The sequence below is a fragment of the Coenobita brevimanus genome, chromosome 76 (assembly GCF_032717465.1).
Source record: "Coenobita brevimanus isolate Jiangsu-jjx chromosome 76, ASM3271746v2, whole genome shotgun sequence".
Taxonomy (NCBI): domain Eukaryota; kingdom Metazoa; phylum Arthropoda; class Malacostraca; order Decapoda; family Coenobitidae; genus Coenobita; species Coenobita brevimanus.
Genome location: NC_137029.1, coordinates 32,090,179 through 32,114,465, shown reverse-complemented (window position 1 = coordinate 32,114,465; position 24,287 = coordinate 32,090,179). Strand labels below are relative to the sequence as shown.

The window sequence follows — 24,287 nt, the reverse complement described above, 5'->3', positions numbered from 1 at the left end:
GAGAGTTAAAGGCGAGAGAATGAAAGGAGAGAGGGAGGAGATGAGAGGAGGCGATGCGATACCAAAGAGAGGAAAAGAGGAGAGAAAAAGAGAGGAGAGGAGGAGAGAGATAAATGAAGGAGAGAAAAAGGAGAAAGAAAAGAGGGAACTGAGAAGGGAAGAAGAGACAAAAAAAAGATAGAAAGGAGATAGTAAGAGAAAAAGATAGAAAGAGGAGTAAAAGAGAGAGACAGGTGAGGAAAGAGGTAAGCAAAGGGGGGAAATAGAGAGGGAAGACGAGAGAAAGAAAGTGAGGAAAAGGAGAGAAAGAGAGGAACGAAAAGAGAGAAAAAGAGAGGAAGGAGGAGAAAAGGAAGACTGATGGAGAGCGGAGAACCTCATTATATCCGAGAAAATTTATATCTGGAAGGAAAAGTGAGAATGAGAGAGAGAGAGAGAGAGAGAGAGAGAGAGAGAGAGAGAGAGAGAGAGAGAGAGAGATGAAAAAGGAAGAAAACAGATTTGGTTAAAAAAAAAAAAAGAAGATTGAGACAGAAATGCAAATTTGATAAATTTGAGAGAGAGAGAGAGAGAGAGAGAGAGAGAGAGAGAGAGAGAGAGAGAGAGAGAGAGAGAGAGAGAGAGAGAAATGAAAAATGATGAAAACAAATTTGGTACAAAAAATAGATAAGAAGATTGAGATAGATATGCAGATTTAATGAACTTGAGAGAGAGAGAGAGAGAGAGAGAGAGAGAGAGAGAGAGAGAGAGAGAGAGAGAGAGAGAGAGAGAGAGAGAGAGAGAGAGCAACTTAAATGATTTAGGCCACAGGTAACTTGTCCTCCTTGGGGGCTCCAGCGACAGTTATGGTCCATTCCCAGAGGTAGAGAGAGAGAGAGAGGGAGAGAGAGAGAGAGTTACCCAGTAATGCAAACTACCCAGACCTTACTGACCTTAGCATTTTAGTTCAACTTCAATATAAATGGGAAGAGCGGTTACCTACTTATAAAAGTTTGAGAGAGAGAGAGAGAGAGAGAGAGAGAGAGAGAGAGAGAGAGAGAGAGAGAGAGAGAGAGAGAGAGAGAGAGAGAGAGAGAGGGGGGGGGAAAGAAAAATGACGAAGTGAACACGGAAGAGTGCCGAGGAAATCACATAAGAAAAACAGATGAACTGTGTGTATGAGAGAGAGAGAGAGAGAGAGAGAGAGACTTTTTCTCCATTTCTATCACTGTATTTATGTCTTCCTGTCTGTCTGTCTTTCCATACATTTATTCACGTTCATTTATTCATATCTATCCCTCCATCCATTTACGTATCTATCCAGCTGTCTATTTTTTTTATTTATCTCTTTATCTATACATGTACTTCTATTCTCTCTGTCTGTCTGTCTGTCTGTCTGTCTGTCTCTCTCTCTCTCTCTCTCTCTCTCTCTCTCTCTCTCTCTCTCATTTCCTCTCGCAACCCAACTCTTTCGTCTCCAATAACGCCTTCAAGTTTTAATCATTCCTTATTAAGTTTCCTTTTTTCCCTCTCTTCCCTCTCCCTTCCTCTTTTTTTTTTCTTTTCTTTTTTTTTTAGCCACATTTTCATTTATTTTTTATTATCTTACTCCCAATTTCTGTTTTCACCCCTAACTTAAATATTTGCCTCAATTATTCTTCCATAGATTTTTATGGCAGTGATTTCCATTTAAGCTGATGTTGTTTTCGCTTCGTATTATCCAGTCTTTTCGTTTCTGTTTTTTTTTTTCGTCTTTTTTATATTTCCGAGTGAGTGTTCTTTATTCTCTCTCTCTCTCTCTCTCTCTCTCTCTCTCAGCCACTAGAACATTATCTCTACCAATAAAGTTACCGGCATTACGTCCCCTTAATGCTGCTCTCTCTCTCTCTCTCTCTCTCTCTCTCAGCCAAATTTGCGTCTTCCTCACTCACTCACCACTTTTGTTCAACCTCCATTTTCTCTCGTAATAGTCCAGGAATCTTCATCTCCTTAGCTTTTCTCCCTCTCTTACATCTTTGCCTCCTCTCTCTCTCTCTCTCTCTCTCCTTCTCACCTTTTTATCAATTCAGTATTCCAATATCACCATAACTCACTCTTTCATCCTCTTCTCTTTAATTTTTCTCCTTCTTTTACATATCTTCCTTTTATCCTCTCTTTTCTTTCTCATTGTCCTCTCTTTACATACTATAATTTCCATAGATTTTCTTTTTTTTTTCTTATTAGCTCACTCTACCTTTAAAATCTCTTCAGTGCCTTTACCTCTCTTTCATCTTTATCTGCTTTCTTTCCTCTCTTTTTTTTCCTCTCATTTCTCTCCCCTCTCCTCACTCTCTTTTTACCTCCTCTCCGTCCTCTCTTTTTCCCTTCCATCATTCTCTTCTTTTTATCACCCCTCCTACCTCTCTTTTTACCTCCTTCCTCTCTTCTTACCTCCTCTCCTTCTTCTCTTTTTTTCTTCTCTCTTTCCTCTCTTTTTACCTCGTATCCTGCTTCCTCACCTTTTACCTCCTATCATTTTCCTCTTTTTATCACCTCTCCTTCCTCTCTTTTTACCTCCTCTCCTTCCTCTCTTTATACCTCCTCTCATTCCTCTCTTTTTACCTCCTATCATTCTCCTCTTTTTATCACCTCTTATTCCTCTCTTTTTACCTCCTCTCCCTCCTCTCCTTCCTCTCTTTTTACCTCCTTTCTTTTCTCTTTTTTTTTTACCTCCTCTCATTCCTCTCTTTTTATCACCTCACATTCCTGTCTTTTTACCTCCTCTCCCTCCACTTCTTCCTCTCTTTTTACCTCTTCTCCTTTCTCTCTTTTTCCCTCCCCTCATTCCTCTCTTTTTACCTCCTCTCCTTCCTCTCTTTTTACCTCCTCTCCTTCCTCTCTTTTTACCTCCTCTCCTTCCTCTCTTTTTACCTCCTCACATTCCTGTCTTTTTACCTCCTCTCCCCCGTCTTCTTCCTCTCTTTTTACCTCTTCTCCTTTCTCTCTTTTTCCCTCCCCTCATTCCTCTCTTTTTACCTCCTCCCATTCCTCTCTTTTTTTACCTCCTCTCCTTCCTCTCCTTTATATCTCCTTTCTTCTCCTACTCTTTGTCTAGTTCTTTTTCATTCTTTCTTTACTATTTCTTTTCTCTCTTGGGGATCCGTTGTCATTATTCACTCTTTCACCTGTGTGTGTGTGTGTGTGTGTGTAGGTACCTGGGAGTGTGTGAATATGTCTGTAAAGGTCTTGTGTGTGTGTGTGTAGTGCATATAGGTTAATAGGTATAAACACATTTTCATCCTCTCTCTCTCTCTCTCTCTCTCTCTCTCTCTCTCTCTTTTTTTCTCTCTCTCTCTCTCTTTCTCTCTCTCTCTCTCTCTCTCTCTCTCTCCTGCGCACCCAGCACATTGGCAAATAAATGCGTGCTCTGATAAGCTCCGACCCATTGCGTGTTCAGCTTTATCGAGAGATGGAGGGAGAGGATGAGAGAGAGAGAGAGAGAGGGAGAAAGAGATGGAGACAAAGGATGAGAGAGAGAGAGAGAGAGAGAGAGAGAGAGTTAAGTAGATTTGCAAACTATCCAGACTTTACCGTCCTTCGTATTTGAGTTTAGATGTGTGTGTGTGTGTGTGTGTGTGTGTGTGTGTGTGTGTGTGTGTGTGTGTGTGTTTGCTTTTAGTTAATTAAGACAAAAACAGAAAAAAACAAACCTTATCTCAGGGGACACAAGTGAAGAGAGAGAGAGAGAGAGAGAGAAACTCAAAGAAAAATGGGGATTACAAGAATTACGATGAAGGGGAGACGGAAAAAAGTGGAAAGAGAATCATTTGAGAGAGAAAAAAGACGATGGATGATGGCAGGATGTAAGAGAGAGAGAGAGAGAGAGAGAGAGAGAGAGTGAATGGAGGAAAAAGAAATGAATACAAAAGGTGTGGTATATGGAGGGTGAGGATGGAGGGAAGATAAAGAGAAGAGTAGGAGAGAAAATTGAGAGAGAAAGAGGGTAGATGAAAGAGAGAAGTTGGAGAGGGAAGAGAGGTAAAGGAGGGAGAGAAAATGGAAGGATATAAAGAGGATAGAGAAGAATAAAGGAGGGTGGGGAGCTGTGAAAGAGAGAGAGAGAGAGAGAGAGAGCGTTAAAGAGAGCTCAACAGGTGTGGGGGGTGAGTTCATGGTCTGTGCACTGTTGGTTAAGCTCCTCTCTTAATTGTCAGAAGGTGTAAGTGAGGGAAACCATTTTTTTTATTTGTTTTTTTACCTTTTTATTTTTGGATTTTTTTTTTTGTAATGGGATTTTGGGACCAAGTTGCTCTCTCTCCTTTTTCTTTTTTCTTGTCCTTCATTTATTTCTGTTTCTTCTTTTCCTTCGTTTTCTTCTTTGTCTTTTCATTCATTTCTCTGTCTTCTACCTCTTCTTCTTCTCCTGCTCCTTTTCTTTCCCCCCTTTCCTTCTCCCCTTCCTTCTCATAATTCTCTCTCTCTCTCTCTCTCTCTCTCTCCAGTACAGCCCCTCTGTCTGTTTTTTTTCCTGTCTTTTATTCTCATTCTCCTTCTCTCTCTCTCTCTCTCTCTCTCTCTCTCTCTCTCTGCATTTCTTCCTCCCCTCTCACTTTCACATTCTCTCGCTTTTTTCTCTCTCTCAATTCTCTCTTTCTCAACTTTTCACCCTTTTTCAATATTTTTTCTTTTTTTTTCTTTTCGTTCTTTTACCATCAGTCATTCTCTCTCTCTCTCTCTCTCTCTCTCTCTCTCTCTCTCTCTCTGTTTCGCTCGGTTTAACACGATTTCCCCTCACCTTTCTTTATCTGTTTCTAATTGAATATAGTAGATAGATTGATAGATAAGTAAATAGATAGATGGACAGATGAATGAATGGATGGATGGATAGAGCGACAGATAGATAGATGGATAGATAGGTAGATTGTGTGTGTGTGTGTGTGTGTGTGTGTGTGTGTGTGTGTGTGTGTGTGTGTGTGTGTGTGTGTGTGTGTGTGTGTGTGTGATGCTCCAAGATCGTCTGGAGGAAGCAAGAGTAAAAGAGAATAAGGCATCATCGTACTGAAGGAAGAAAGAAAGAAAGAAAGAAGAAATGGATGGAATGAAGGAAGGGATGGAGGGAGGAATGACGAAAAGAAAGAAAGATAAGAAAGAGGGAGAGAGTGAGGGAGTGTGTGTATTTTTCCTGGGAGCGAGATAAAAGTGTTTGGGGGGTGGCGTATCTTAGGTGCTTGAGTTCCAGAGGAGGTTCGAACCAGAGAAAACAACAGTGAAGCTCAGGGGTTCGGTTCAAGAGTTCAAACAGTTCATAAATAGGAGTAACAGGGGGGTGTATGGACGTGAGGTGAACTTTGAAAATAAAATGAAAAACTGTATGAAAACGAAAAAATCCAGTGACATTCGCCTCTAAAAAAAACACAGTGAAACACAAGGATTCGGTTCGAGGGTTCAAAGGTTCATGGCTTGTGGTTCCTTCTTCCATGCATAAAAAAAAAGGGAACAGAATACAATGGAGTACAAAGGAAGGCAAATATAAATTGACATGTGAGTCTTTTCGTGTCTGTTTGGTATAGGTAACTGACGAGAGACAGACAGACAGACAGACAGACAGCGACAGGGATAACTACCCCATCCAATTACACCAAAAGGTAACTACTCTACCCCACAACACTAACGAGCAGTAGCTGGGGGCTGGTTATTAGAGAGAGAGAGAGAGAGAGAGAGAGGGGGGGAGAGAGAGAGAGAGAGATGGTAAAGTGAGCATGATAGGGGTAATGATGCTAAGTGGTGTAATGGCCTTGTTAGGGAGCATAATCACTTTAGCGAACCACCCGGACAAACAGGACAACAAGGGGGTGATCTGGGTACCGTCTCTCTCTCTCTCTCTCACACACACACACACACACACACACACACACACACACACACACACACACACACACACACACATCCCTCTCCCCTCCCAAGCAGAGTTCCCCATTTCATTTGTTTATTTTGATTTACGCTGATTACAACGCACGTGGCTGTTCTCTCTCTCTCTCTCTCTCTCTCTCTCTCTCTCTCTCTCTCTCTCTCTCAGCCGAATAAAATGCTCTGCCGTAAGCTGGAATTAAATGCTAGATTAGTCCCAAGCATGAAAGGGCAAATCACGCAGGAATGTCATAAACACACTCATTACGTTCCAATATAATTCTTAAATATACGATACGTTTTAATATCGTTCTTAATTTCGCACAGTACGATACACACTCGAGGGAGTTTAGTATCGTCCTTTATAACGCAAATTTCGATTCACCAACGATATCGTCTAGTATCGTTCTTAATTCCACGGTACGGTCCAAACACGATATACACCCACGATACGTTCAAATGTCATTCCTGGTTTTTTACGTTACATGATCATTTCCAGCGCCGCTCTTAATTACAGACGATATCACACACGTGCGATAGACTCTAATATCGTCCTTAATTACGTACAGTACCCCATCGATACGTCGTAATATCGTCCCAGCTGCAGCGGACAAGCTCTGAATGACGCTGTTGCATCGTTTATTGAACTATTACAGATTTCGCAGTTTTTTTTTTTTCCCTCAGACTTCGAATGTATTTGACGATCTGAAAGCAATAATGAAACTCTGCTGGACATCCCTCCCTCCCTCCATCCATCCACCATCCAATCCTCAAACTCTGCTGACCATCCATCCAACCTTCCAGCATCCAGTTCTCAGAGAGTGTCCATCCATCCATCTACCCACCCATCCAATCATCCATCCATCCATCCCCCCATTCATCCCCCATCCATCCATTCATCCATCCATCCGTCCAACCATCCATCCACCCATCTATCCATGCATCCTTCCACCCACCTCCCTTTCCATCCATCCATCCATCGATCATCCAGTCTTCAAATTCTGCTAACCATCTATCCATCATCCTATCTTTTTTTTTTTTTCATCAGGAGTGTAGGGGTTGGTGCCCATGCTACTCAGTCCCGACGTTTAAGGCGAGGATGACCAGCCTCACTCGCCCCTGAATAACATTATGTGAGCTATAAACTCCAAGCATTCTCAGATGTTAGTCTTTGAGGGTCCCATCCGACTGGGGCGCCTTAACCTACTAGACCACCAGGCCTCATTTAGTTATATGGCCACCTCCTCTCTCTTATTATTTTTTTCCTTCTTGGTCGAAAAAGTATTGATGTTTGGAAATTCGGAAACACATCCGATTAAAAAGAATACACAGAAACAAGTTTTTTTTTTCCTTCTTGGCTAGGAAGTTATGAATATTTGGACATTCGGAAACACACCTGATTAAAAAAAAAAAAGTACAAAAACAAGATATTCCCCTTTTTTCTTCTTGGCTAGGAAGGTATGAGTCATTGGAAATTCGGAAAAGCAGCTGATAAAAAAAAAACGCAAAAACAAGATATTTATTCTTTTTCCTCTTTGGCTAGGAAGTTATGGATATGTGGAAATCTGGAAACACAGATGAAATTCTGCTAACGAAAGGAAAACAAAGCCTTGGACACACACCAAAACTGCGCAGCTGTCACACACATTTTATTTCTGTTTTTTTCGTTTCTAAGGTAACGATGACTGACAATTCGAAAACAAGACCGAAATTAAAAAGAAAAAAAAAAGGGGGGGTGCCAACATCGACGCAAAAAAAAAAAAAAAAAAAAAATCCCTTCCAATATGAAACACAAGTAAAAGACTGGTAAGAAATTAATACAATAAACGGAAAATTAGTGAAAAATAAAGAAGAAACAAACTTTGAGGCTTTGAAACGCTAACTGATGCAATTCAGAAATGTAAAATACAAATATGATGACGAAGAAAAAATTATCTTCCACTCTTCCCTCCTCCTTCACCTCTTCCCTCCTCCTCCTCCTCCTCCTCCTCCTCCTCCTCCTCCTCCTTCTCCTTCTCCATCATCATCATCATTATTATCATCACTCGTCCTCCTCCTCATCACCATCATTACCCGTCTTCTTCCTCCTCCTCCTCCTCCTCATCTTCATCATCATCATCACCCCTCCTCCTCCTCCTCATCATCATCATCATCATCATCATCATCATCACCCCACCTCCTCCTCCTCCTCATCCTCCACATCATCATCATCATCATCATCATCATCATCATCATCATCATCATCACACCTCCTCCTGCTCCTCCTCCTCATCCTCCACATCATCATCATCATCATTATCATTATCACAATCATTATCATCACCCGTCATCTTTTCCCTCTGCCTATTCTCTCCTCCTCCCGCTCCTCCTTCCCCTCCACCTCCTCCCTCCTCTTCCTCCTCCCCCCTCTTCCTCCCCTCTCCCCCCCCCTCCCCGCCGCTCCTGACGATTACAAACGCTTAGGAGAGAATATGAGGACAATTGGAATATTGTCTGGGTGGGGGATGATTGTCAATTAGCCTAAACGACTCTAATGGAGGTGTGTGTGTGTGTGTGTGTGTGTGTGTGTGTGTGTGTGTGTGTGTGTGTGTGTGTCTGATAGAGAGAGAGACAGAGACAGACAGAAACAGACAGACAGATAGAGACATACAGTTTATTCATTTCCAGAGATCTAGACGCAACAAATGGCACCAAACACCTTCTCATGCCACCACCTGAGAGCTAATACGAACCGTCTATACTGAATACAGGCCTGTGAGCAGGAGATAATACTGCGCAGAGATAAAGCAGAATTGTCACAAAGCCTGGTAATATCACGCTTTAATCTGCCTATCATCTCTGCAGAGGGTAGGGTTGGGTATTGAGGGTGAATTTCCTTGTCAGTATTGCAGTTTCCGTCTTGTGTTGCAGGTGCATGGAACTAGGAGGAGTGTGTGAAGTGGGGGAGTCGGAGGGGAGTGAGTGTGTGGGGTGGAGTGTGTGTGTGTGTGTGTGTGAGAGGGGGAGTGTGTGTGTGTGTATGAGGAGAGTGTATGTGGGAGGGGGAGTGTATGCGTGTGTGTGTGTGAGAGGGGGAGTGTGTGTGTGTGTATGAGGGGAGTGTATGTGGGAGGGGGAGTGTATGTGTGTGTGTGTATGTGTGTGTGTGTGTGTGTGTGTGTGTGTGTGTGTGTGTGTGTGTGTGTGTGTTTGTCTATCTGTCTGAGAGGGAGTTAAGTCTACCTGGAAATAAAGACCTATTTAACACAGTAATAAAGTGCAATAAATCTTCATGTACAGGACAGCGATGTTACCAAACTGACAAAATTCCGTCGACCTTAATCGCTCATTAAGATTACGTCCAAATTCAGGTTTATTCTGCTGCCTCCAGACGATTTTATTCAGCTTAAGAAAGAACAGTCGTAATGGAGGAGGAAGTGATGGATGTCTTACGCCTCTGCAGTTTATTATAATAATGATAATAATAATAGTAATAATAATAATAATAATAATAATAATAATAATAATAATAATAATATCCCAAGTTGTACAGAACCTACTCACGTTATCGAGTATAAAACAGAAGAGATCATGGTGCTGAAGGGGTTAATTATACATCTAAATTTTGGAAAATGTAACAGCCACTGACAAGGGTCTCATAAAACTCTATATACGTGACTCAAGGACTTCTATGTAATAAAAAAAAAGGAGAAAACGTAAAAAAAGAAAAAAGAAAAAGAAAGGATCTGTTTTAAAGTTAGTGTGAGGGTGATTTCTTTTTTCTTTTTCTTTCTTCCATTTTTCTTTTTTATTTTCTTTCTTTTTACTTTTTCTTTCTTTTTCTTTTTTCTTTTATTTTCTTTTTCTTTTTTCCTTATTTTCATTTTTCTTTTTCTTTTTTTTTCTTTTTTTTGCTTTTTCTTTCTTTTTCTTTTATTTTCTTTTTTCTTTTTTCCTTATTTTCATTATTCTTTTTCTTTTTTCATTTTCTTCTTTCTTTTTTCTTTTTCTTTTTTCTTTTACTTTTTTTTTTTTTTAAGGGAGAATGAAAATTAATGTTAGTGTTCTGGGATGGCGTTTTCCATTTCATTTAGGTCTAAGAGATTATTTCTTTTTTAACAATTGTTCTCTAGAAGCATATTTTTATTCCTCTGTTTTTCCTGGATATTATTTTTTTCAACACTTTCTTCTACAGCATAAAATATTTCCTACCTATGGTCTACGAATTCTTATTTTGGCTCTTCCTCAGCCACATAATTTTTTTCCAAAGGTTTTTTTCCTTAGACCGTTTTTCCTAAGACTTTTTCCTGCGACTTCTCCTAAGAATTTTTTTCCTAAGAGTTTTTCCTCATGCAAAATTGTCGTAAGAGTTTTTCCTAAGACAATTTTCTCTTAAGACTTTTTTTCTAAGGCAATTTTCTCCCAAGGCTTTTTCCTTAGATATATAGTTTTTTCCAAAGACTTTTTCCTAATATTTTTTCCTAATGCTTTTTCCCAAGATACATGATTTTTCCTAAGACTTTTTTCTATGACAAATTTTTCAAGACTTTTTCCTAAGACAAAAAAAAAAACTAAGATTTTTACTAAGACTTTTACCTACAGCAATTTTTTTCCTAAGTCTTTTTCCTAAAACACACAATTATTTCCTAAGACTTTTTTCGAAGACAGTCTTTCCTAAGATACATAATTTTTTTTACGAATTTTCTTAAGATTTTTTCGTAAGACTTTTTCGTAGACAAAAAATTATTCTAAGACTTTCCTAAGACAATTTTGCCTAAGACTTTTTGAGATGTATGACTCCCTGTGTATTTTTTTTTATAACATACATATTCCATTCACGTCAGGCGGATGAAGTTGCCTGGTAGATATGATTATATGTGCAAAACAGATTTTCTTCAATGCCGGTGGCTGACTGGATTACTGAAGCTGGAAGGGCTGTGAGAGAGAGAGAGAGAGAGAGAGAGAGAGAGTCATACCCCTAAGTTTCGGTGACTGTACTAATGAAATGAGTGAGTCGTGATTAAAGTCTGAAGAGCCCAATTGAACCTCCAAAAAAAGGAAAAAGAAAAAACCTAAGGCTTAAAAAAAAGGTGACACGAACCAAAAGAATCCATAAGAAGAAAGAGAGAGAGAGAGAGAGAGAGAGAGAGAGAGAGAGAGAGAGAAATAGAGGATAGTCATAAAAGACAAAAATTTATAAACAGAGATAATTTTTTGAGAATCAAGAACGATGAACTTCAAATTAATGGAGGACGAAAATTTTCAACACATAATCTCAAACGAACATTTTATAATAAGCACGAAGGAATATTGTGAAGATTATTATAAACCAAAAATTATAATGTTGAACGATAAAATGTGTAATCAGGATCGAAAAATAAAAAATAATTGAAAAAGACAGAGAAAGGCGGAAGGAATAGGAAGGGAAGGATATGATCTAAGGAAATGTATTGAGGAGTAAGGGAAGGGATCGAAGCGTAGAGGAGACAAGGCGGAAAGAGAAGGAGGAAAGAAGAGGGAATGAAGGAAGAAGGAATAGAGTGAAGGAGGAAGGAGTTGGGTCAAGCAGGAAGGAGTAGGGTCAAGCAGGAAGGAATAGGGTCAAGGAGGAAGGAATAGGGTCAAGGAGGAAGGAGTAGGGTCAAGCAGGAAGGAGTAGGGTCAAGCAGGAAGGAGTAGGGTCAAGGACGAAGAAGTTGGGTCAAGGAGGAAGGAACAGGGTCAAGGAGAAGAAAGAAAGGATAGATTGAGAAGAAGTAGAAATTATTAGAGTGATGAAAAGAATGGGTAAGTCTGGCGTCACATTGCCCCCCAGGGAAGTCATTTAGGGGGAACTTAACTAGGGTAATAAATGGGTCGTTTGGGTGTCACATGGGGGTCGTGAGGGAAGGATGGTTTAATGAAATGGGGACATAGGGTTATTTAGACCTCTAATTAGGGTACATACATACATACATACCCGTACATACACACATACATTCATAGATACGTAAATACATACACACATAAACTTACAAATGCATACACACACACATCATACTTACATATGCATTCATAAATGCACACTCACATATACAGATTTGCAAATGCCCACACGCGTACACACACCCATACACATCCATGCACTCAACATACTCTTAAGAAAACACACACACACACACACACACACACACACACACACACACACACACACACACACACACACACACACACACACACACACACACACACACACACACACACACAATAACACCCTGTCCTTCAATAACTCTGGCTATCATTTTCCAACAACATCTCCCTTCGTCTACTACTTCCAGGTTTTTTATAATGTCTATCTCAGCCACTAATCCATCTTAACTCCCTATAATCCCATGAAGTAAAAAAATAAACAAGTATATAAACAGAACATGCCATGACAAGAAACACATCACCCATTCGCTTCCTTTATTCCTCTAACTCGCCTCAGATTTCAACTACTTTTTTGATCAAGTAAAATATAAGCTTAGTGTCCATATAAACTCCTAATAACTCCTCAGTCTAAGCTTTGCATGTCTTGTTATGCTCTTTATCGCAATATGAATAAATCTCACAGTTATTTTGCCTGTCTCTGTGGTGGCCAAAGACATCATTTCGGACCATATTGAACCCTCTCCCCCTTTTTTTCTGTCCAACTCTGGGTATAAACTAGGAAGCCCGTTCCCTAAGGTCCAGCAGCATTTCCATGTGCCACACCCTTTCACATGTTACCACTTGGGCGTCAACATTATCCATAGATGCTGAATACGTAATAGGGTTGTTTTCACTCACTCTTTTTCTCTTTCATTGTTTATTTCTCTCTCTCTCTCTCTCTCTCTCTCTCTCTCTCTCTCTCTCTCTCTCTCTCTCTCTCTCTCAATCCAACCAATAAGCCAGAAACGCAAGTCCGGCCAAAACAGAAGCCCCAGAAAATCCCTAGAAAATCCCCAAGAAAATCCCTAGAAAATCCCTAGAATATCCCCTGCGATCGGCCTCTCACGGTCTTATTTACGGTCCTTTTCTACGAGACCTGACGGACGGTGACGGACGTAACGAAAGATGTTGTGCGATTTGGTCAATGAGTTTCCAAAGTTTGTGTCTGGATCCTCTCTCTCTCTCTCTCTCACACACACACACACACACACACACACACACACACACACACACACACACACACGCTACTCAAACTCCCTTCCAATTTTTCCAACCTTCCCCCTCCCCTCCACCACCCCCCTCCATTTTCCTCAACCCTCCATCTAAATCAAACTGGTGTCTTTGATTTCCCTCGAGTGCCATATGGACGATTCTTCCGCCGAGCCCTTGTGTTGCCCTTTGTGGAAATTACTGAAGCGGAGTTTTTTTTCCTTTGGGGTAAAAAGTCTGTGGGGAGATATGGCTTGGAGGTATGGGAGAGAGAGAGAGAGAGAGAGAGAGAGAGAAACTTTATGTAAAACTTTGTTTAGGATACATACACATATATAAACACATACATACATACACATATTCATGCATATTGTACACACATACTGTATATGCATGCACACATAGATACATACATATATATACATCCATCCATACGTCCACCCATACATACATACACACATCCATCCATCCATCTCTCCCGCCATCCATCCATCCATCCATCCACACATACACACATATTTATTCATTTGTTTGTTTACTTATAAAACTAGAGGCAAGTAAGTGCTTCCCAGAGAGTAATTACACAGATGAAGGTAGGAGACTAATAAGCTAAATGAGGTAAGAGTAATTAAGGTCATTAAGCCGCTGTTTTTAATCACTCAGGTCTGGTGGTGGCAATTAAAGAGACGGTATTATAATCTATGGCTAATTACAGATCAACCCTGGACCGTACATAGCTCATTAAGGCTTCATAATCCCTCTCATCCCTCCAATTAATCATTAAAGTAATCACCCTAATCCCGCTGCCAGGCCTAACGTAGAGTAATACCTCATTTAGGATTTACATCTAACCGGGTGGATTATGGGTGATTTCTTTTTCTTTTTAATGTCTTTAGTTTCTCATCTTCGTCTCTCTAAGTCGTCACTTCGCTATCTTTATGAGTTCTGCTTTTATTATCGACTTCTGTTATGGCTTATCATTATTATCTCTGCCTTCCTCTCCCCCCTATCCATTCTTTATCTTCACTGAATCCTCCTTCCTTCGTTACCAGCCTGTGTCACTTCATCTCTTCCACGTATCTCTATCTCCTCTTACTTCTTCTCCTCTCCTTCTGCTTCTCTTCTTTCTTTACCACATTTCACCTGCATCCTACTTTCTTTATCAGCCTGTGCCTTTCTCTCTCTCTCTCTCTCTCTCTCTCTCTCTCTCTCTCTCTCTCTCTCTCATATCTCGGTCGTCCTCTCCTTGGTCTTGCCTCGTTGTAGATCCTCAAGAATGCACTCCAAACTTCCCCGTCCCTCGCAATTACTCACTCGTGGCTTTTTTCCCTTCAGCATTTCCTTCTTGCCCTTTATATTTTCCTTTCTTCCCTTTCATTGCTTTCTCTTCACTTATTCTGTCTATTAATGACTGTCTGTGTGTCTATCTATCCATATATCTATCCACCTATATTTTTTTTGAAGGCACAAATGGCAGTTCGATCAAACGTCCCCTGTTATCTCTTCACTCCACCTCTGGCCTGCCACACATAGATAAATAGATAGATAGACAGATAGATAGACAGACAGATAGATAGATAGGGAGATAGATACACAAAATTATATATAAGAATTTTTTCTTTTCCCCCCAGGCATATCTGTTCTTGTTCATTCTCTCTCCATGCGACACCCCACCTTACTCTCCCTCTCACCTCATCTCTCCTCCCTGCTCTCGGTCTGCTTCTTCGTCTCCTCCCAGCCTCCTTCCCTCGCCCTAATTAACCTTCCCCCAGTCTTTTGCCTCCACAGGGGAACTTTCTGATGGCCTTCTTAACAGCTTATGACCCCCGCCTCCCCTCGCCCTTTTATCGTCCCCTTTTTCTTCCAGCCTCTCAGACTGGTTAGGTTTCTGCCACCCCACTCCCTAATCTTATTTCTTCTGGTGGGATGGGGATAAGTTGCTCTGCAGTAGGGATTAGGGGAGGGATGGTGATGATGGTGATGATGGTAATGATGAGAATAATAATAATGATGATGATGATGATAATGATAAAAATAATGATGATGATGATGATGATAACGCTTTCTTTGGTTAGGGATCTTCTCTCACTCTCTTAGGTGGGAATTAGATGTGGCATGATGATGATGACGATGATGATTATGATAATAATAATAATAATAATAATAATAATAAAGAAAATAGCAGCAATAACCCACAAAAATCCATTCACTACAAATGGTTCCAACAATTTCCACTCTCCTTTGCTACAATCTCGTCATCTCCCTCCCGACAATGATGATGATGGTGATGGTCATGATGATGATGATGATGATGATGGTGATACAAAAAAAAGCAGCAAAAACCCACAAAAATCCGTTCCCTTCAAGCGGTTTCAACAATTTCTTCTCTCCTTTGCTACCCTCGTCGTCTTCCTCTCTCTGATGATGATGATGATGACGGTGATGATGATGATGATGATGACGATGATGGTGATGATGATGATGATGATGATGATGACAATGGTGATGATGATGGTGATTATGATGACGATGATGACAAAAGAGGGCAGCAAAAAAACACAAAGATCCATTCCCTACAGATAGCTTCAACAATTTCCTCTTTCCTTTGCTCCCCTCGTCGTCGTCTTCTCTCTGACAATCCTCTCGGGGCCTCTCCCTCATGAATACATTTTTCAGCGCCAGCCAAAATGCCGATATACGTGGCTTTAATCTCTCATATTCCGGGTCAAATTCCCCATAATTTGCATATAAATGGAGGAGCCCAGTTGATCACCTAAAATGCGACCCGGAGTGAATGCTGAAAGACGCTCATGGATGGCAAATTTCGTTCTTAGATTGCCAATGGAGGAGGTGGCTTTTGGAATAGGAAGAAAATAGGAGGGAGGGCAGCTTAATCCTTTTCAGACAAAAATATCGTTCCACCTTACTCGAGCATGTGTGAAGTTGGAGAGGGACGCCTTCACGTGGTGGCACATATACAACTGAACTTCTCAACTTCCTGGCTTTATACAGACGTCCCTCAGCTACTTCCTTATCCCCCCGAAAGGAGCATGGTGGACTGCAGAGAGACAGTTTAAGCCTGCAGTCCACTAGGTTCACATTTCAGATGAACCTACAACAAGAACACCAACCCGAACAAATATAGAATTCTTATATATTTATCGTCTGGGGACCCTATTTATTCTGACCATTCCATTATCTTTATTTGAGTTTATTTATTTATTTATGTTTTATTTATGTACTTGTATATTCACTCATTTTTCTATTTACCCTTTTTATCTTTCGTTTTCTCTGTCTGTCTGTCTGTCTCTCCTTTTCTTATTTTCTTTGCGTAACTATTTATTTTTTTTCACAGGAAGGGCCTCTCCATCAAAAAGCTTAACTCACTTTTTTTGCCGAGCCGGAAAATCAAACTCCCTTCCACATAATTGACCTTTTTCGGTATTGCATTTTTAGCTCCTCTTCATTTTCCTATTCTGAGTTTTTTTTTCTTTGGCTTATCATCTTTTTTTTATCTTCCTCACTCGACTTTTATCCCCTCCGCTTCCATTCCAATCCTCACGTTATTATTTTCTTTTATTCATATCTGGGCCACCCCCATCATTAATTTTTTCTTGCCTTGCGTTCACCTTTTTAATATATTTCCTTCCTTTATCTCTATTTTCCTTTTATTTTTCGTACATTGTACTTAACACACAGTTCTTCATGGCCACAAAATAATTCTCCCTATGCTTCAGATTTTCCGTAATTTTGGTTTTTCTCGATAAGGTACTTTCACCTCTACTTATTATTTTTCTTTCGTCATACTTTTTTCCCCTTTTCCTTATCATACTTATTTTTCTTTTTCACTCAATTTTTCGTCTCGTACCTTCCTCACATTTTCCCTTTTTTAATTCTTATTTGCTTTTCTCAATCATCTCTAAGTTACCTGTTTCCTAGACCTTTTTCTACATTTCTGTCAGTTTTCCTTTCATCATTTTTTTTTTTTTAGTTTTGGCCTCTGTGGAACGATGAGGATTTTTCTGTTTTATTTTCTGGAACTCCACATGATTTTATTCAGCCATGGAAAGAACTCTATGAAATAATTTGTGAAAAAAAATGAAAATAACAATCCCTACAGTGTCGATTTGGCCAACACACACACACACACACACACACACACACACACACACACACACACACACACACACACACACACACACACACACACACACACACACACACACACACACTAAACACCCCCTCCCCTCCGAACACACACAAAAATCCTCCCTCCTCCCACACATATATAACACCCTCCCCACACACACACACACACAACACCCCTCCTCACCCCACACCCCTGCAGGAAAAGGCGTAAATAACAGGCACATTAAAACTTTCTCACCCCATCCTCACACCCGAGAAAATTTGATGTACAAGTTTTGGACCGTCCATCTCTCCCCCAGACTCGAATGTCAACAAAAGATTAGAATACCTCTCTCCCCCTCCCCTCCACCCATCCCTCCTCTCCCCTCCTGCCCCCTCCCCCTTTCTCCCAACCCTTCCCTTCCCCCCCTGCCCCCTCCCTCCTCTCCCCCCTTCTCTCCCTTCCCTTCCTCCCCCTACCCTTGTTCTTGTCTCTGCCCCTCCAGACGAAGGGAGTTGGATTTTATAGGCTTTAGTCTTCGTCAGGACCTTCGTCACGTTGCTAGGACGGAGGTTGGGGTGATATGTCTGGTGGAAATGTGTGTGTGTGTGTGTGTGTGTGTGTGTGTGTGTGTGTGTGTGTGTGTGTGTGTGTGTGTTGGGGTGCGTATGTGTGTTGGGGTGATTGTGGGGAGTGTTAGTGTGCGTGTATGTGTGTGGGGGGAGGAGGGGTGCTGTGTGTGGAGGAGGGGGGAGCACCCTGTCAATACCAAGCGTCCGTCCCATTAACAGGGTGGTGGCAGGGGAAGGAAGTGTGTCCCTGCCTCGCCCCTGCCAATGATGGGAAATTCTGGAGGGGATTATTCGAAGGGCTTGGAGGTTTGTAAATAGTGAAAGAGCTGTAGACACTAGATAGACAGAGAGATAGATTGGTAGATAGATAATCAGATAAGATATATTGATAAACAGACAGATCGATAGATAGATAGATAGAGATGTCATTGAAAATACATTCAAACTTCGTGTAACAAGCATGCACTATAAATAACTAATAATCTTACTCTGTTTCGTTCCCTCAGTCCAATTTCTACACTTGGGTATGTCCAAGAGAGAGAGAGAGAGATTAAATGACTTAACAGGCGTGACTGATGAGAGAGAGGGAATGAGGGAGGACATAAAGGAAGGTTGGAGAAAGGGCGATGATGATGATGATGATGGTGATCACACACACACACACACACACACACACACACACACACACACACACACACACACACACACACACACACACACACACACACACACACACACACACACACACACACACACACACACACACACACTCCACCTCAAAAAGAAAAATAAAGTCACTTCCCAAACACATCTCTAAAACACCACATCCCACCACATTACACCCCACCACACCTCACCACACCACACCACATCACTCTACACGTCACCTCGCCACACCACACCCCCACACCACCCACCCAGCCACCCTCTGCTTCACTCTGGTAGATGGAGCGTTGAAACAATAACACACCTCAGATGGAACACTAACACTACCTCGTCTGAGCCTCATCAACTGTAACCTGTTTCAGTTTCGAGGATAAAGTCTGTTTCTCTTTCATGTACCGAATGCTGTTTCAGTTCTGTGGCCTGTTTCTGTTTCTCCTCTGTGGAATGGAATGTTTTATTTCTCTGGATTTTCATGGCATCCCTTAGTGGCGTAACCAGAGAGGGTGGGTGGGGGAGGAGGGGGGGATGATGAGTGCTAGAGCCCCTTCCTCGCTCACCACATTAACCCCACCCCTCACACACACACACACACACACACACACACACACACACACACACACACACACACACACACACACACACACACACACACACACACACACACACACACACACACACACACTACTCTTCTCGGATGTGAATACACGAAAGCACTCGGGATATTTCGTATTTCCTTTTTCACCTGTTAATACCTGCTTATATGAGAATCACGTGTACTTATGAGCGTGTGTGTGTGTGTGTGTGTGTGTGTGTGTGTGTGTGTGTGTGTGTGTGTGTGCCTTTACCATCTCCCACCAACTACCTCCCTCAACCCCTTTCTCTTCTTTGCCACAGTTAGACGAGAGCGATGCCGTGTCTGTTGTCCTTCGTGACGTGGAGCTGATCACCTCGGGCACGTATCGATGCGAGGTCATTACGGAGGCCCCGGTATTCTACACGAAGTTTGGAGAGGGCAACATGACCGTCATAGGTGAGTGGGGTGGAGAGAGGGAAGTTTGAGTGGGAAAAGAGTTACGTAGGCTGGGGCAGTCTTGTGTGGAGTGACGTGAGTGATTGAGAAATAGATGTACATTTAGATGGATGGATAGATAGAGAGACAGAGAGAAATAGATACAGATGGATAGACGGATGAACAGATAGACTGACAGATTGAGAGAAAGATAGGACACAGATAGGTAGTTTAGATAAAGACACATAGGTAGCTAGATGGATAGGTAAATAGTCTGGTAGGTGAATAGGTAGGTAGGTAGATTGATAGAGACAGAGAGATAGACAGACACAAGTGATGATGTAGACAGACAGATAGACAGACAGACTCTCATATACCTCCAGCATCCATCGTACAAAACCTACCTGCGTAATAACCGTGAATTAATCATTGCTTTTAATTAAGTGAATGGCAGGTATTGCATCCCCATTCTGACACCTGATTACACCTGTTCGCCTCTCCCTAATTCTCACTCCCAATCCTCCAGTCACGCTCTGGGGCCTGTCTTAATTAGGGGTGATTGGTTAGGACCTTAATTAGCTTTCATAAACAAGGCCAATAAAGTCACAGAAGGGTGATGAAAGGAATTTACTGATTTTATTTTAACTTTGCCTATAGATCATTCACCTTAACTTGGCCTAATTTTTCGTCCACGTGGAGATTCATGTAACTAAGCCCAGTGGTAGAAAAAAGACAGTACTACGGTTCTACATCTTTCATATAGCACTTCCTCCTGACTATCATCGTCTTCTAGCGTTAGTTTATTTCTAGAACTCAGCAGCTGAGAGGGAGAGATGGCAATTTTAGAAGTAAGAGCAGAGAGAGAGAGAGAGAGAGAGAGAGAGAGAGAGAGAGAGAGAGAGAGAGAGAGAGAGAGAATGAAAATATACCATAACAAGATACCCACTGCAGTTTCATTTTTACTGTAAAAAATATAATAATCCCGTAATCTAATAAAAATAATTCAAAAAAGTCCCCTCCCATACGTGCTCGTGCTTGCGTGCGAGAGCGTCCAAAATTAATATATATTCAAATGCTACGTGATCATTTTGTATTTTTTTTTTATTTAACTATGTATGCGTTTTTGTGTCTGGCTGTAAGTGGTATATACTGTGGGTGTTGATTGAAGTGGAGTGTGAGGCGTGGTTTTTTGTGGCCGACTGTGTGTGTGTGTGTGTGTGTGTGTGTGTGTGTGTGTGTGTGTGTGTGAGAGAGAGAGAGAGAGAGAGAGAGAGAGAGAGAGAGAGAGAGAGATTGAATATAAGCATTTGTCTCCTGTTAGCAAGGAAACATTGTGGGGGACTTGATGGCTTATCTTTAATTCACTCTCTCTCTCTCTCTCTCTCTCTCTCATAATCTTACATGTTCCATACACCATTCTTATCATACCCAACTTAATCAAATTTGATATACCCTAATCAATCTAAACTTAACCCAGATCAACCCAAACAAAATTAACCCAACCCAGATCAGTACAAACCAACCCAACCTACCCCAAGATAACCCAAGCTAACCTAATCAAGCCAACTGTAAACTATCCCAGTCAAACCTAACCCAGTCCAACCCAGCTCATTCCTACCTACCCTACCTCAACCAAACCAAGCCCGTCCTAACCCAACCTAACATAGCCTAACGTAGCATCACCCAGCCCAGTCAAACACAACTTAACACAATTTATCTTAATCTAACAAAGCTCAGACTAATCAAATGTAATGCAGCCTCATTTCGATCACCCTAACCCATCCCCACCTAACCAAATCTATCCTAACCCAACCTAACCCAACCCAACCCAACCTAACCCAACCTAACCTACCCTAACCTCACTCTGCCTAAGCTTCTCGTCATCCCACGTGATAAATACAGTGTGCTAGCCTTCACACGGATGCTATGTGTTATTTTGATGGCCAGATCTGTGATGTTCAGAGGCTGATATATTGTAGTGAAATTTTGCATGTGTTTGTGTGGATGTGTGGTGTTGACTGGTGGTGGGGGAGATATTATTGAGAGAGAGAGAGAGAGAGAGAGAGAGAGAGACATAGGCACACAAATAGATAGATTGATAGACAGATACTGTAGATAGTTACTTAGGTAGGTAGGCAGGTGTCAGGCAGGAAAGTAGGTAGGTAGGTAGGTAGGTAAGTAGGTAGGTAGATAGGTAGGCAGGTATGCAGGTAGATAAAGACATGGATGGAAAGACACCAAACAAGGGTGTGTACTCGTATGTGTGTGCATGTTTGCGTGTGTATGTGTGTGTATGTGTGCGTGTGCTTATGAACCAGTGTTTGTGTGTATATTATATGCAAATGTGTGGAAGATGACTCTGACATTCTCTTTATATGCAAGTGTGTGTGTGTGTGTGTGTGTGTGTGTGTGTGTGTGTGTGTGTGTGTGTGTGTGTGTGTGTGTCCTGAGGGAGCGAGGCGGTAGAGCGAGAAAAGGAAACAGGGAATTCGATAGTCTTTATTGGGAGAGGGAGAGAGAGAGAGAGAGAGAGAGAGAGAGAACTGAGAATTAAGTAGTATGGTTAAATATGCAACAGTGAGGTGGTTAGGATATGTAGGGCGAGTGATAAGTGAGAGACTGACTGGGAGAGAATGTGACAGTGAGATGTTTTGGAGAAGGTGGGGAAGACCTAGAACATGGCGAACAAATGAGGTGTGATAGGTGAGATACTATGTAAGAGAGGAGGATGTGGTGTGGGGAGAAGGATCGTTACTGAGGAAGGATGGAAATACCTGGAGGTGTTTTGTCGAGGCCAGCCCTCACAGGATGCGGCGTCAGACAATGGACAACAGAGTGAGAGACGTGGAAAATGAGTAAGGGGCTAATATGAGGAGAGAAGTAAGAGGAGGTAAAGTGAGAACAGGAAGCCATTTGTTTAGAGAAAGAGAGATATGGCGTTGATTAACATTTGTGATAACGACCTTAATCAGTGCCTGTGATTTATGGGGCAGAGTCATTCAGCGCCTGACTACGCCAAACTCATTAACAATCCCATTATAAAGTAAGGTTGCTCACAAAATGCATATTAAATTAATGGGTACGATCGGATAATAAAGGGTGATGCATTGATAATATGATACCATTTACCCACACTACCAAGCCACTTCAGATTTTCTAGATTCTCACCCTCCCCACCACAACGCCCAACAGACCTGCCTACAAGAAGAACCCAAGACAGCTGTAGTTCTTTAAGTACGATTATGTCTTTTTTTATAACCCATTTTTGCTTTCTTTAGACGATTTTTTTCACCTCAGGACACACCTCTCGAAGTGACAGGGTTAGATACAGGCCGTAGTTCAAGAAGTCTTATTTAAGTTAAAGAAAATCGCATGGGGACTGAAAGACACATTTAGGGCAGAGAGTAAGACGATTTAAGTGCATTCCTTCCTCTCCCTCTACCTATACTACCAGGCTACTTCAGATTCCTACTCCCACTCTCCGCTACACTCCACATCCTTTCTTCCCCTGTCCACCGCACTCCACATTCTTACTCCGTCTCGCCACCACACTCCACAGACCTGCCTGAGAGTGCGCCTGTGTTGAAGGGAGCCAAAAGCAGCTATCAACTGGGAGAGACTGTCACTGCCAACTGCACTTCCCCTTACTCCAAGCCTGCCGCTACGCTGGAGTGGTATATTAACGACGATCTGGTGGTGAGTAGTAGTAGTAGTAGTAGTTGTAGTGGTAGTCGTGCTGGTGGTGGTAGTGGTGGTGGCAGTGGTAGAAATAATGCAAGAGAATGAATGCACATTATGTAAAAAGTAATAAGAATCATGTAAACTAATGAATGGTGACTATATCGGAATAATTTAAGAATATAATTGTGATAAATAGATGAATATAACGTGGTAATGAATGCTGAGTATATGAAAACGCTGAATGAATAAGAGAAATGTAATATAATGAATGCTGAGTGAATGAAAATGGCAAATAAATACAAGAATGTGGAAGAGATAAAAATAGTAATGATTATTGTTCAGTGTATGAATATGCTGAACAAATACGAATACTATACGGAAATGAAAACAGATGATATGAAAATAAATGAAAAAAATATATAAACTACTAAATCAGAGCCTAATAGACATGGCGAGGCTCCAGTTCAGGCAAGGAGGAAGGAAGGTAAGGCATGGCAATTAAATATCACAGGTGTGCCCAGGTGTGACGATGCAGGTGGATATTAAATGGAAGAGGAAATGGGCTGGACGATATTAACAGAGCTGGATGTTATTAATGGTAGTAATAATGAAAATTTTGAAAGAATGGATGAGGACTGCATGGAAGTGTGGCCATTTCGCTGGAGCTATTCTGTTGATAAATTTCCTGTTTTGTTTTTATTTTTTTATATTTTTTTATACCTGCTTTTTTGTAAATTTGGAAGGTTTTGATAAGGGGTGTATATTCTAAGGAGTAACTTGTCAACCCAAGAGTTCCCAGTGAAGAAAACTGAAAAAACACAAAATAGAAGACAGAGAGAGAGAGAGAGAGAGAGAGAGAGAGAGAGAGAGAAACCTAGACACATACACAGAAGGATCAGAGAATTAAAGTAGATCATCTCACACACACACACACACACACACACACACACACACACACACACACACACACACACACACACACACACACACACACACTCCCCAACACCCCCCTACACACACACACTCCCCAAAACCCACCCACCCACCCACACACACACAAACTCCCCATCCTCTCACCTCCCACCCTCCAACACACACACACCCTAAACTCTACCCTGCCGTGCCTGTGTAAATCCTGTTATATGGCCATAGTTGTATACGCGACTGACAAATATTGGGCTTTTGTCGAGTTGATCAAATGACTGAGTGTGTCCCGGGGCAAAATAAA

General features: G+C 41.5%; 1 protein-coding gene across 1 annotated transcript in view; it reads left to right on the top strand.

Annotated features, from left to right (window-relative positions):
- LOC145408219 (uncharacterized) overlaps positions 1-24,287 on the top strand; it is a 73,985-nt gene that overhangs the window by 12,366 nt on the left and 37,332 nt on the right. The window contains exons 3-4 of the mRNA XM_080278975.1: positions 19,268-19,399; positions 22,938-23,074. Of these exons, the coding sequence (XP_080135101.1) occupies positions 19,268-19,399; positions 22,938-23,074 (269 nt within the window). The remainder of the gene's footprint in view (positions 1-19,267; positions 19,400-22,937; positions 23,075-24,287) is intronic.